This window comes from Sciurus carolinensis, chromosome 9, assembly GCF_902686445.1.
Source record: "Sciurus carolinensis chromosome 9, mSciCar1.2, whole genome shotgun sequence".
NCBI classification, from domain to species: Eukaryota; Metazoa; Chordata; class Mammalia; order Rodentia; family Sciuridae; genus Sciurus; species Sciurus carolinensis.
The window spans coordinates 36657320-36670773 of NC_062221.1; the positions used below are offsets into that span (position 1 = coordinate 36657320).

The 13454-nt window shown below is 45.4% G+C and overlaps 1 protein-coding gene across 1 annotated transcript; it reads right to left on the bottom strand.

Annotated features, from left to right (window-relative positions):
- Positions 1-8426: 8426 nt before the first annotated feature.
- On the bottom strand, positions 8427-10627 carry LOC124993572 (palmitoyltransferase ZDHHC19-like). Its single transcript, XM_047565449.1, has 4 exons — positions 10515-10627; positions 10059-10180; positions 9407-9546; positions 8427-8663 (listed from the first exon to the last, which is right to left on the bottom strand). The coding sequence occupies exons 1-4, from the start codon at positions 10625-10627 to the stop codon at positions 8427-8429; spliced, it is 612 nt and encodes a 203-aa protein (XP_047421405.1).
- Between the last annotated feature and the right edge of the window lie 2827 nt (positions 10628-13454).

Sequence of the window (13454 nt, forward strand, 5' to 3'; positions counted from 1 at the left end):
ATGTTCTCTCTGATATGCAGATGCTGACAAGAGGGGGAGGGAAGAAGAGAAGTTCACTGGATAAGAAAAGTGAGAATGAAGGGAATGGAGGGGTGATGGGAACAGGAAAGACCGTAGAATGAATTGGACATAACTTTCCTATGTTCATATGTGAACACACCACCAGTGAAACTAGTCATCTGGTACAACCACAAGAATGGGAAGCTACACTCCTTGTATGTAGAGCAAAATACACTCTACTGTCATGTACATCCAAGAAAAACAAATTAAACTATTAGAAACAAAAAAAGCAAAACATCACACTAGTATCTTCCTTTTCCATGAATTTAAGCTGCAATGTAAAACTTTTCACAATGACAACTTATTACAAAATGCAATTAAAATTCTTGAAAGAGGCAGTATTTCATGATGTCAACAGAACTGATACTAGAATTACACTTTCATTACTTACAAGTCAACAACTAATAAGAATGTAGTCTAAAATAACTAAAAATTGAAAAGGGGAAAATCAAGAAGTATGACAACTTAAAAGCATCTTCTAAAGAAGTCTCTGGGTTCAGTGGTAAATTTCTGCCAAAACTTTAAGTAGACACCACTCCTTCTCAAACTCCACCAGAAAGCAGAACAGGAAGGAACAATTCCCAACTCATTTTACAAGACCAATATTTCTGTGATACAAAAGCTAGGCAAAGTAATCACAGGGAAAAAAGAAGACTAATACCCATGATGAGAATATGTCGGGGTCGTAAGCCCCCCTGCTCTTCTCGACCAGTGACAAGGGAAGTGGACACTCCCCAACAAGGTCAGACCAGGATAAGTAGGGCTGACTGACTGCCTGCTCCCAGCCCTCCTGGCAGAGGACAATCAGACGCGACAGGGAGACCAGTCACAGTAAGAACTCATTTATTGAGGAAATCGCACAGCTTTTGTGTAGGGTGGGGGCTAGGCGGGAACCAATCAGCTTAAAGGTCAGCAAGACAGGGGGGTTCACGCAGACAAGAGCCCATTGGACTAAATGGCAAGCACGAGCTGATCACGTTCACGGAACTGTTGTTAACCAATCCCTGACGGTGGCCTGGTTTATAGTCATGAACCTTTGAAACCACCTTTGAGCCTTGATTTTGCTCACTCGCCAGGGAGTAAGGAGTCAGCCTGAGTTAGTTAACGTCTCATTAGTCCCAACAAGAATAGATTCAAAACTCCTTTTAAAAAAGCAGCAAGACAAACTCAGAAAATTATATATCATTGCAACTGGGATTTATCCCAGGAATGCAAGAATGATTCAACATATACAAATGGAATGTAGCTGGACATGGTGGTGCATGCCTGTAATTCCAGCGAATAGGGAGGCTGAGAGAGGAGGATTGCAAGACCAAGGTCAGTCTCAACCGCTTAATCAGGTCCTCAGACACTTAATGAAACTCTGACTCAATTAAAAAGAGAAAGGACTGGGGATAAAACTCATTGGTAAATCATCCCAGTGTAATTGCCCTCTCCCCAAAAATGTTTTATAGGTGATCGTCTGAGACATTAATACCAAACTGGAAACTGGGGAGATGGCCAAGACTGACTCAAACATCATGCAGGATTTCACCTTGCTGGACACATGGTTCTGAATGAATGCAGAAAACACTTCAGACCTTGTCTTATCAGATCGTTGTAAGAACTGACAATATTGGTGATCACATCTGTGATTGGAATAAAACACTCCAGACGTCATAATTTGGGCTGGGGTGGGAGAGTTTGAAAACAGAAATAGGGTACTTGCAACACAAAAGAGCTGAAGGTTGCTAGTTATTTACACTGAAATCTGATACACCATTTTCCTAAGCTAAGAATATTTTCGTGCAGATAAGTATTATGTGTAAAAACTTTTAATCATTATAATACACATTTTTATCATATACGATGAAGTTAGACTATAGAGTGATTTTTTTATGAATTTCTTGAACATGGTATCTTCATGTATTGGACCTGATAAGTCATGCTATTAATTATTAAACACTAAAACTTGGAATAATGTCAATTATGTAGTATACCACATTAATAGTGAAGGGAAAAATCAACATGATCATTTGATGCAGAAAAATCTTTTGACAAAATCTAATACATTTCCATGATTAAAAAAGAAACAAACACACACACACACATAAGATAAAAGGAAACTTCCTCAACCAGATAAAGGGCACTTATGAAAAATCTAACATCATATTTCTTAAAATTTGCAGCCACTGAAATTAGCCAAGAAAAAAAATAATTTGAAGATGGCAAGATCTTGCACATAGAAATCCCCAAACCAGTATGACAATGAACACCTGTAACAACTTGGCAGGCTACATGGGAGGTTGAAAAAAGAGGATCCACAAGTTGGAGGACAGCCTTGTAAGTTTAGTGAGTCCATGTCTCAAAACAAAAGAGGGCTTAGGATGTAGCTCAGTGGTAGAGTGCCTGCCTGCCATGCATAAGGCCCAGGGTTTGATTTGATCTCCAGTACCACACACAATGTCTCTCCCTCCCTCTCTCTCTCTCTCTCTCTCTCTCATACACACACACACACACATACACACACACACACACACAATCTTAAGGAATACAACCACGAGCGCACATAACTAGAACTATTAATAAATAAGTTCCCTTTCCATTTTGTGCAATGGTTTGTGGTATACTAGGTATTATCCTGGCTGGTGGTTTTCTCTTCTCTCATCTCCAGTCCTTGTCAGGGAGCCAGCCAGGTCAGTTATGATGATTATTACTGTGACCACACTTTAAGGATGAAAGAAATGCTAAGTGCCTTGCCCTAGGTCAAAGAGCCAGACGGAGTTGGTTCCTGAGCTTGGATCTCTAGGGAGCAATTCTCTTCTTTTCCAAGAGGACTTTGTCCTAGCCCCTCAGAGTCTCCCCCACACCCCAGGAAACACACTTCTCTGAACCTAGAACACATAGGCAGAGGAGTCATAGGAAGAGGCAAAAATCTTTATGGGGATTGGAGAGTCATAGGGGTCATGGCACTTCCAAGAGCGGAGTGAGTGGAGGCTCAGGCCCAAGAAGACTCCATGTGGGAGTCACATGCTGGCACCACGTGCAGATCCAGGCCACAGGGAAGAGGTGAATGAGAGGCCAAGCGTCCACTGGGAGACTTTCATTGCAGCATTGGGCTGATGGGAAGATAAAGACAGAGTCAGCACATGGGGGCTCTCTGTAAATCCCACCCCAAAACAAATAGTCCAGTCCTTGGGTCCCTGGAGTCAAGACAGAGGAGAAGACTGGTGCCACAAGTCACTGTAAGGGACTTTGGGAGGCACTATGGGTTACACACCACACTCCAATCCTAATGCTCCACTCCATATGTTTCACATGGGGCTTCAGTAAACATTTCCTTTAAAAATAGAAAGAATCTCCTGCAAAACATTATAAATTAGTGAACTAGTCTCAGTCCTCATTAACAGCTGAGAAAACTGAGGCCCTGAAAGGAGTGGCCCAAGGTCAACCAGCTAGTTAGCCATGCAGTCTTTTCTCTTCGTATATCCAGGGACACTGGGTGTGCTCTGAAGCACTGTGTCCTGGACCTGCACCCTCCAGGTTCACACTCCTGCTCCTTAAGCTTCAAGTGCTTCAGCTTCAGGGTCAGCCCCACCTCAGGGCTCCCCCAACATATGTGCAACCACAGACACCCCTCTCCCAGTGCACACCCACAACTCCTCACCTGCTAGATGGCTACAGCCTCGCCACTCCCTGGGTGGACCTGCCCATCTGAGTTGAAAACAATAGTTTGAGAGTTGGGCCCAAGGAGGTCTTTGTGATAGCGTGCTGGGGTGTGTCATGGAGAGCTCAGGGCCTCCACTGGCTCCCACTCTGTTCCCTCCTCCCTCTGAAACCACACAGCACCCAACATACACCTGGGAATTGGCAGACCAAATGCAAGGGGTCACCACCCAGTTTTCTTGGTCGTCCCGACAACTCTCACCCATCAGCTTGGAAAGCACAGCACCACTCCCAGGAAGTGGCGAGGCTGCAATTCCCTCTACCCCATTTATTGGGAGTGGAAACTACAAAGTCAAGGAAGAGGGGAGTTCCCAGAGACTCCCAGAGTGCCCTGGAGAAAACCCCAAAGGAAAGGAACAGTGAGAGTCAGGGCCAGGGAGCTGGGGTAAGGGACCAGGGAAGAAGACCCAGCCTCACCCACCCTACCAGCCCCAGGGTCCAAACACTTGAGCCTCTGGTTTACCAACTCACTTGGGCCCCAGTGATGTGCAGAGGGTGATGCAACAATTTCTGCTACAAACCTTGTCATTCCCTGAAGGAATTGGCCCTGGAAGGAGATGGGGATAGAAGAGGAGCTCAGTACCAGCAGAACTGGGCAAGGCCATCTCCCTGTGACCCTCCCTAAGTTGGTCACCTAAAGCCAAGGATCAACCCAGACCTGGAGCCAGAATCCAAAGGCAGGGAAGCCCAAGAGTGACCAAGGGTCTCCTGACTTCCTTGGCTCATGGATACGGAGACCTCCCTCCTCCCACTTGTGAGCACCCCTCCCTGACAGTGCTGACCCTGCACCACCTCTCCTGCCTTCTCAGGGCTCCCTGCTCACCTTGTTCCTCCCCGACAGCATCCTTGCTCTGTCTCCATGGGGCCCACTCGTCCTCCACCACGTCTTTCCAGATCTCTTATAAGATCTTCCCTTGCTGCTCAACTGCTCCACAGTCAGTGTCACCCCTGCTCCCACTTCCCTCTCACACCCCTCATCTTTTCTTCTAAAAATGTGTCTTCTTTGAATTTCTCTATCTGGGAAGGCAGTATTGGTGGGGATGCCCAATCATATTTTCCTATTCAAACATCACATGGCCCAGGAGAGTCTGGGCCGAAGGCCTTTAGTACACAAACTGTAAAGGTCAAGTTCAAAGGATGATTCCTACCCTGGACACTGACTGGCTTCTCCTCTCTCTTATTCTACTTTATTTTTTCTCCCCACTCCATTCATCAGCCTCCCCCAGACCAGTTTGAATCTCACCCCAAGGACGAGAGCTGTAGTTAGCAAATATTGTCACAATGAGAAGTGGCCCAGCAGCACCTCTGTCCATCCCCAACTCTCCCATGGCCCACACATAAAGACTTTGATTTTCAAAGCTATTTTATACTAGAAGGAAGTAGGACTCCACATCAGAATAGCTCTAAAGTATTCCACCAATTTCCAAAAGCAAAATGAACCATTGTGCTCTATGAGGTTCTGCATCCTTACATTGTTCACAGTACTTAAAGCAGTATCCTGCCAGAAGCAGTTATGCAGGCCTGTAATCCAGTGACTGGGGAGCCTGAGGCATGAGGATTGCAAGGTTAAGGTCAGCCTCAGAAACTTAGCAAGGCCCTCAGAAAGTTAGGGAGACACTAACTCATAACAAAATATAGCAAGATTGAAGATGTAGCTTCAGTAATAAAGCACTGGGATGATCAATTCCTAGTACCAGAACACGTTAATTAATAACAGAGTAATAAGAAACATTCACAAAATTTTAAATTTAGAGAAAGAATTTTTGAGTATATATTTATAAAGCATAGAAAATGTACATTGTACATAAGTTATAAAAAAATCCTTCAAGAATGATAATTAATAAATCCTTAATAACTGAGTAGTAACTTGAATACCTTCCTCTCCCTACATGGAACCCTATCAGACATGAATAGAATCCAACAGCTATGAAGCCCATAGATCAACTTCTCTCACTGGCTCCACTTCTGGTGATCCTGTTCCAATTCTGTCTCAAACATCCTCCTACTCCACAGCACCAAGATCAAGTGACATCTCATCTTGCCCCATCTTCTACCCAACTTTCTCTTGCCTCTCCTTCTTCTTCTTATCGTGGGGAGATCAGGGCATCAGATTTGTCTCTTTTCCTTTCTCTCTTTTCTTCTATCCCCAAAGGTTGATTATTTTGTTTGTTGGTTCAATACTTTATTCAGATTCCTTTTCTTTGTCTGCTGGGGATTTCAGAAGAACCAGGGTCTTACACATGCTATGCACATGCTCTACCACTCAGATACACCCCCAGCCAAAACTATTTCAGGGCATCAAAGATGCCTCAGTCAAGCTGAGCAAAGCAATAAGAACTTTGCTTCTTTGGATGAATCTATGAAGAAAATTAAACGACAAACCACAGATGGCAAGAAAAGGTCTGCAACACATTAATCTGAATCAAGCATCGAGAACTCTTAAAATTCAGTAAGGAAACAACCCATTTTTTTTAATAGGCAAGATTGGTGCAACCACTTTATCAAAGACATATCAATGGACAATAAGAAATGAAAATATGTTCAACATCATTACTCATTAGGAAAAACAAACCGGAGCACAAATGAGAAACTACTAATCTTTTATTAGCCTACAATTAAAAAACAAAACAAAATAAAAAATGACAGGGTCAATACTGGGGAGGATGTGGAGCAACTATAATTATCATACATTGCTGGTACAAATTAGAGATATTATAGCTATTTTGGAAGACAAATTTGGAAATTTCCTGCAAAGATCCACATATGGTTACATTGTATGGAACACAAGTGACTCAGCAATGCCACAACTAAGAATTTACCCAACAGAAAGAAAAAAAAAAAAAAAACTTATATTCACATGTCTGTAAACCAATGCTAGTAGCTGCTTTATTTATAACTGTGAAAAACTAGCTGGGCACAATGTAATACCAGGCATTTGGGAGCATGAGGCAGGAAGATTGCAAGTTTATATGCAGCCTCAGCAATTTAGCAAGACCCTAATCAACTTAGTGAGACCTAACTCAAAAAGAAAAAAAATTGTTTTTACAAAAATAAAAGGGACAGGAGGACTGATGATTTAGCTCAGTAGTTAAGCACACATAGGTTCAATCCTGATAAAAACAAACAAACAAAAACAAAACAAAAAAAAAGCAACAACAAAAAACAATCAGTGGAAAAACTAGATACAATGTAAAATTTCCTCAAATGGTGAATGTATAAATAATGTCTAGGGTATACTTACAGTAGTGCACAGCAATAAAAGGAAATGAACTACTGATATGAGCAACACATGGATGAATTTCAAATGCATTGTGCTAAATGAACGAAGACAGACTAAAAAGGCAAAGACTCCATTTATACATAATTCTGAGCTAAGAAACAACAGAACGACATAGGGAAAGAATCTGACAACAAAAAAGGATGAAGAATTTTCTGGGGTAGTGAAACTGGTCTAACCTTGATCATGGTGGACAGTGCAGGATGGTCTCCATTTCTCAAAATCCCTAACTATAGACTAAAAGTTATGCATTTTACATCCTCAACAAATAACTTTTTAAAAAAATCCTACCATACCTCCAGCTTTCCACTTCCTCCAAACTAAATTACATGCTTGACTTCCTGGGCCTTTTTAATCTTGACACTCCACCCGCATGGCATCAACTTCATTGCCCATGCCATCTTGTGCTTGAATAAGAGCCATATCCTCATCCTTCCATTAACATTCTACCTTCGGTTTCTGTGCCTTTTTGCACAGGTGTGCCTATCACAGGCAATGCACTCCTGTCCACTGCCTTCCCAAAATCACACATAGGATAAGTAGAGTGGCATGTCCTACTCTACAATGAAGGCCTCACCAACCTTTCAGTCTGCAGTACCACTCAGGATCAAGCACCTCTCAGAGTGTTCCTGGGTGTCTGCCGGTGTCACTCAGATTGCAGCCTGCCTATCTACACAAGTACCCGATGCACTGACTCACCTCTATCCCCTCCCTTAAATAACACGCAGCCTAGCACATAGTAGGCTCTGGAAGCAATGCACCCAGGAGGGAGAGTGACCACCGAGATCCAGGGGAGAAGAGCCTTGAACTGCATTTTAAGAGGTGTAAACGGAAGGACAAATAAGGCAGCATCAGGGCCGAGGGCATCACAGAATGTGCCAGGTGGGCTAGGTGTAAGATTTCAAAAACCCAGTGAGGTAACCCAGCACAATCATTCAGTCCCACTTATCTGGCCCTCGGGTAGGGGCGCCTGGAGGTGCTTATCACTAAGGCCTGGTGAGTGGCAGCGGGGTGCCCAGGGCAGGTGCAGACACTATGAAGCTGTGCACAGGTTCAGCCAAACCAGGGAACAGTTCCTCGCTGACCCCGCCCCTTCTCTCAGCTCCGCCCTCCCTGGCCCCGCCCCATAGAGCGCGCCCACCAACCCTTCCTTCCTGGATTGGACGGTTCAGCCAGTACATCCAACGGAAACCTCACTCTACCGCGCTGTCCTCCTGCTGGGCCCTTTTCTGCCTCCATTACTTCTGCGTGGCCCCTCTAGAATCTGAACTCCACAGTCCATCCTGCCCTGCCGATCTCCCTGAGTCCACTCACCTTCAACATGGCTTTGACAGGTCTTCGCAACTGGCTTTTGCCTCTAGCCCCACCTACATCAGCCGCACCCTCATTGACTCGCCCCTTGGCTGTCCTGCTGTTCCCAGTGGGGGCCCTTGGAACTGTGTGGATACGCCATGGCTTTGTCCAAGGAGAATGGCAGATCTCTGGTACGCACAAGGAAGATCACACAGGTCACCAGCAGGACAGCAAGGTACAAACAAAGGGACCCCAGCAGCAGCATGAAGATCCTGATGTTATGGTGACCCACGCAGTTGTTGGCCCACTTGCAGTGATGGTCAAACTCCTAAAGGGAAAGGAGGCAGGCCTCAAGGTCTACCTGGCCTGGCCTCCATCATCTGCTAATGCTCAGTTCTCCCCCAACCTGGTCTTCTAGGCCACCTGCACCTGGCACTACACATGAACTCCTATCTCCAGAAAGAACCTGGCAATTCTTTTGTTGGAGCAGAGTTCAGACTACATGGTTCATCAGGTCACCTGTCATGAGTGAGGTCTTTAGAGACAAGATGTGCCTGGTGTTAAACAGAGCCTCAATTTTCTCAGATACTGGATAAGAATGTAAAGAACTGCCTTCCCCAGTCAGTCTTCTGTACTTGGAAACTCATGCAGGGTGTGCACAAGAGAGAAGAGCACTCAGAACCCAGGAAACGCTCCAACTTGAACACAGACAAAGATAGGTGAAGATCATGAGAACAAGACAGCAGTTGGCCTAAGGTTCTGGGTATCTACTATCGGCAAGCAGGAGATGGGACAGGGGCTGCCTTTCCTCCCCCTGACCCTGCCAGGCTCAGCAAAGATGTGATGCCCTTCGCACGTCAGCACCTCTGCAATCAAGGCCAGCCTCCCAGGAAATGTGCAGACAGAGAAGTGATAACAAATATACGTAACCAAGTGTGGCTGAGAGTCACTTTCAGCAGTTTGAGAGATAGTCTCATACCCACACCTGGCCCACTTATGCTGTGAGGTTCCCAGTCCTGGTCAGGTGCCCATTTATAGGTTCGTGAGTGAACAGGGATGAGGAGTACTCACCTCCACACAGATGTTACAAGAGGGACAGTGGAAGGTCTCAGGTGGCTGGTGGAAACTACACATGGGGCACCAGGGCATGGGAAATGCACTCTGATTCATCCATGCTGTGTATGCTGTCCTGGGGTTCTCCTCAAAGGAGCCTGGCATGGGAAGAAGTTTGGGCAGGAGCAGGAGGCCCGTCCATCACTCTGCTGCTCAGGCCAACCCCATAGCATGACTGGGCAACAAGAAGCCTGGGGAGGAGATAGGCAATAGAATCCTGTTCCCTGTTGAGCAAGCTGACTACTCAGATGGGCTGGCACTCAAGGAGAAAGGGGTTTCCAGCAAGAAGTGCTCTCTACAGAGCTCCACCCTTGGGAAGAGTGATCAGTGCTGGATGTCATGTGCGAAATGGGAAGGAGCAAGAGTGAACTGTGCTTTGGAAGAGCCTGCTGGCCTCTCTTGCTAGGCTGCCCAGTCATCCCTTCTAAAGTAACTGGGAAACCTCCAGGATTCTGTTTCTTCACACCTCAGTGGCTTGGAAATGAAGTACCAGGGCCTCAGTCATGATGACGTGGAGGCAGGGATCCTGAGCCTGTAGGTGGTCCTAACACTTTAGAAATCACCCCTGTAGACATCAGCCCTTGGGGTACCACTCTTTCTCCCAGGTTACCTTGATGTAAGATTTCAAGTTCTGACACATTCAGGGATACCAAGCTCCAGTGGGTCATGAGGAAGAGAGGGCTGGTGACCAGGGCAAAGGCACACTCCCCATTGCCCACCATCCATCTACATCTGAAAGCAGAGCCAGACTCACTTCTGGTCTCGGCCAACCCAGAGCTCCCCACGAGGCCTGGCTTACCTGAGGTCAGACTCACAGACCTTAAGGACAGGTGTAAATATCCAGGCTAGAGACGCACCATGGAGACTCCAGCTAATGTCACCAGCATTCCCAGCCACCTGCAGTTCCCTAGATGCCTCAGGCACTCTAGACCTCTGAGTTGCTAACTATATTTTCATCTTTTCTCTCGTGACCCTCTCTCCCCACTTCCCTGCCTCTTCACTATCATTGTCTATTTTCTCTTCTATCTCTTTGTAAGAAGCCTGAGAGCTTCCATGGGAGACTCACGGGTAAGCAAAGAGAACTCCGCTCATGTTCAGGAGCAGCACAATGATGAAGGCTGCCAAGAGACAGACTTGGTCTAAACCGAGATTTTCATCCTGAGGTTGGGCAGCGGGCATCCTATCCCTAGACAGTGGCAAGACTATGCCTATTGCTTGTGGAAATGAGAATCAACAGTGAACTCTGTTGTGTTGCCACCCAGAGTGCCATGAAAATGGAGGGAAGGAAACAAGCATCAAGTGTGACATCACAGAGGTCTGGTTTTGGCTATTGACCTTGAGAAGACCGTCCCCCACCCCCACGTGCACTCTTGTTGCACACTGGGACATCCTGCTCTTTGGATGTTGCATTGCTGGAGCATGTGATGATGTGGAAGTGGTTTATCCTCCATAGGTTCATAGCCTGGAGGCTCGGTCCTCGGTGCAGCAGTTCTCAGGTGATAGCAACCGTAAGAGGTGGGGTCCAGGGTGAGGTAATTCAGTCCCTGAGGACAATGCCTTCAGAAGGGAAAAATGTACTTCTCCTGGGCCCCCATTTGTTCCCGTGAGTGAGTGTGGGTTTTTATAAAATATAGCAAGACCTGTCCCTACCCATATTTGTGACCATCCCATCTCTATTGCTTGCATGTCCTCCAACCATGATTCCATTCATCATGTTGTGATGACCCTCATCAAAGTTCAGTAGCAGGGGCTGACAAATCTTGGACTCTGGGCTAAATAAATATCTCTTTAAAATGTACTGTCTTGTTCCTGGGTGAATTTTTTTAGAACAAAAGAGTAATCAAATTAACACAGTCTCTGGATTTTGAGTTGGGAGAATTTGGTTGATTCTCATCACCCTTTCAGAACCTGTGCTAATTGAAGCAGACAGAGCTCATTGCTTATCCTATCTCCACTTGTTCATTTTTGTTGTAATGGAGTTCAAGTTTGGGGAAAGAGGGAGCAATCCACCCAGCTAAATAAATTTCACATTTCCCCCATTTCCAGGTTGGGCTATTTGACACAATTCTTGTTAAAGAGATGTGAGCAAATGTCAATTGAGTACTTCTGGAAAACCATTTGCCTTCCAATGAAAGAGAAAATGATGCAGGTGGCAGAGCTCAGTGCCCCTTCTTTTGGTCTTCAAGCTATAGCTGCTGGCTGGGGTGCCACGTGGGACCCGTTAGGCAACAGGTCACACCAGATACAACCAATAACTTTATTGAATCCCTGTCCTAATCAACTTCCTCCCCTTGAGCTCTATATTATGAGAGAATAAATGGTATTATGAGAGAATAAATGGGTTTCTATTACACTGACATGTGTCATTGTATTGGCCACTGAGCAACCTTAGTGTTTGGCAGATTCTCCCCACCATAAGACTTGGTGAGGGGAAGTAAGCACTTTCCAATCCTAACTGGAGTTAAATCATGGCCAAATACTTGTGGCTTCTCTCAGTGATTATAGAGACCTGTGATCTGAGTGATGTTGAATTCACTCAAGATCTGCTACCACTGACTGACTGAATAGTCTGTGGTGAGATGCACAAGAGCACAGATTTCCAAACACATCTGTAGTACCCAATAACTTTGTTGGACTGGAGATGGAATCCAGGAACATGAAGCTACATTCACAGTCCTATTTATTTTGAGACAGGTCCTCACTAAACTGCTGAAGCTGTCTTTGAACTTGTGACCCTCCTGCCTCAGCCTCCCAAGCTGCTGTGATTACAGGCAGGTGTACCATGTTTGGTCAAGGAAATTAAATTGATGAAAAACAGAAGAGGGTTGTTGGCTTTGAGACTAAGGCAAAAGGAAAGTCTGTGTAGATAAGGAATGATTGGATCAGGAAGCTAGAGGCTGATTCAGAAGTAATAAAATGCTAATACCTCCAGAACACTTCCACCCCTCCATTTTGCCAGGTTTACCTGCCTCCAGAGAATGTTCCTATAAGAAAAGAATTATAAGTTCCCCTGGGCAGGTCCCTTCCTGCCTTTCTGGTCACATATGGAAAATATGGAGAAAAACCTGGATGACTTCCTTCCTGTCTTTGGCCACATAGGCAGGATGAGAGAGGGAAACCTGAGAAGATAGGTAACCTGAGATGCATCAAATATGCAGAACACTCCCACTCCCTCGGGCACCAGGGCACCTCTGAACACCCTTCTATCCTGGGGTCTCTCTCGCTCCCTCTCTTTCTCTCTCTCTCTCTCTCTCTGTCTCTCTGTCTCTCTCTCTTTCTCTTTCTCTCTTTCTCTCTCTCTCTCTCTGTCTCTCTCTTTCTCTCTCTCTCTCTCTCTCTCTCTCTCTCTCTCTCTCTCTCTCTCTCTGTCTCTCTCTTTCTCCTCTATCTTCTCTCTCTATTCTGCCCTTTAAATCAAACTTTTTGCTCTTGCCTGGACATTTCTTGGGTGGTAATATTGCACATGGGGATTGGGACCAGATCCTGATTTCAAGATCAGTTTCAGAAGGAGGCTTTGCAAGGATAGTTTCAAGCACCCTACATCTTTCTGAGGTGCTCCATTCTTTCTTTCTTTCTGGAGGATAATAATGGGCACCCACTGACTAATTAAATGCAGTTAGTGCAATTTGCCATTGTATGAGACTCCAGTGCCAGGTTGCACAGCCTAGGTGGCTCCTAATCACCTGTCCAGCAGGTAGTACAGATTGGGTTCTGCCAGTGTTGTTCTTCACTATCCTATCCAGGCTTGGAGCATGTGTGGCAAGAGTACACAGTATCTACAATCCTGGTCTTCCTTTGGATGCACGTGGTAGTTCAAGATTTGAAAAATTGTGATTCTAACCAGGGCTTTTCTCGGTGAATAGCAGTGGTTTCTCTCCCAACTCCTCTCCAGATCTCCCTTAGGGTGTATCCTGTGGTGATTGGTTGAATAAAAGTTGCTCTACAAAAGTCACAGTTGCACACACCTTCAGGGAAGTCAAATTGCAATCTCCCACACTCATTCCTC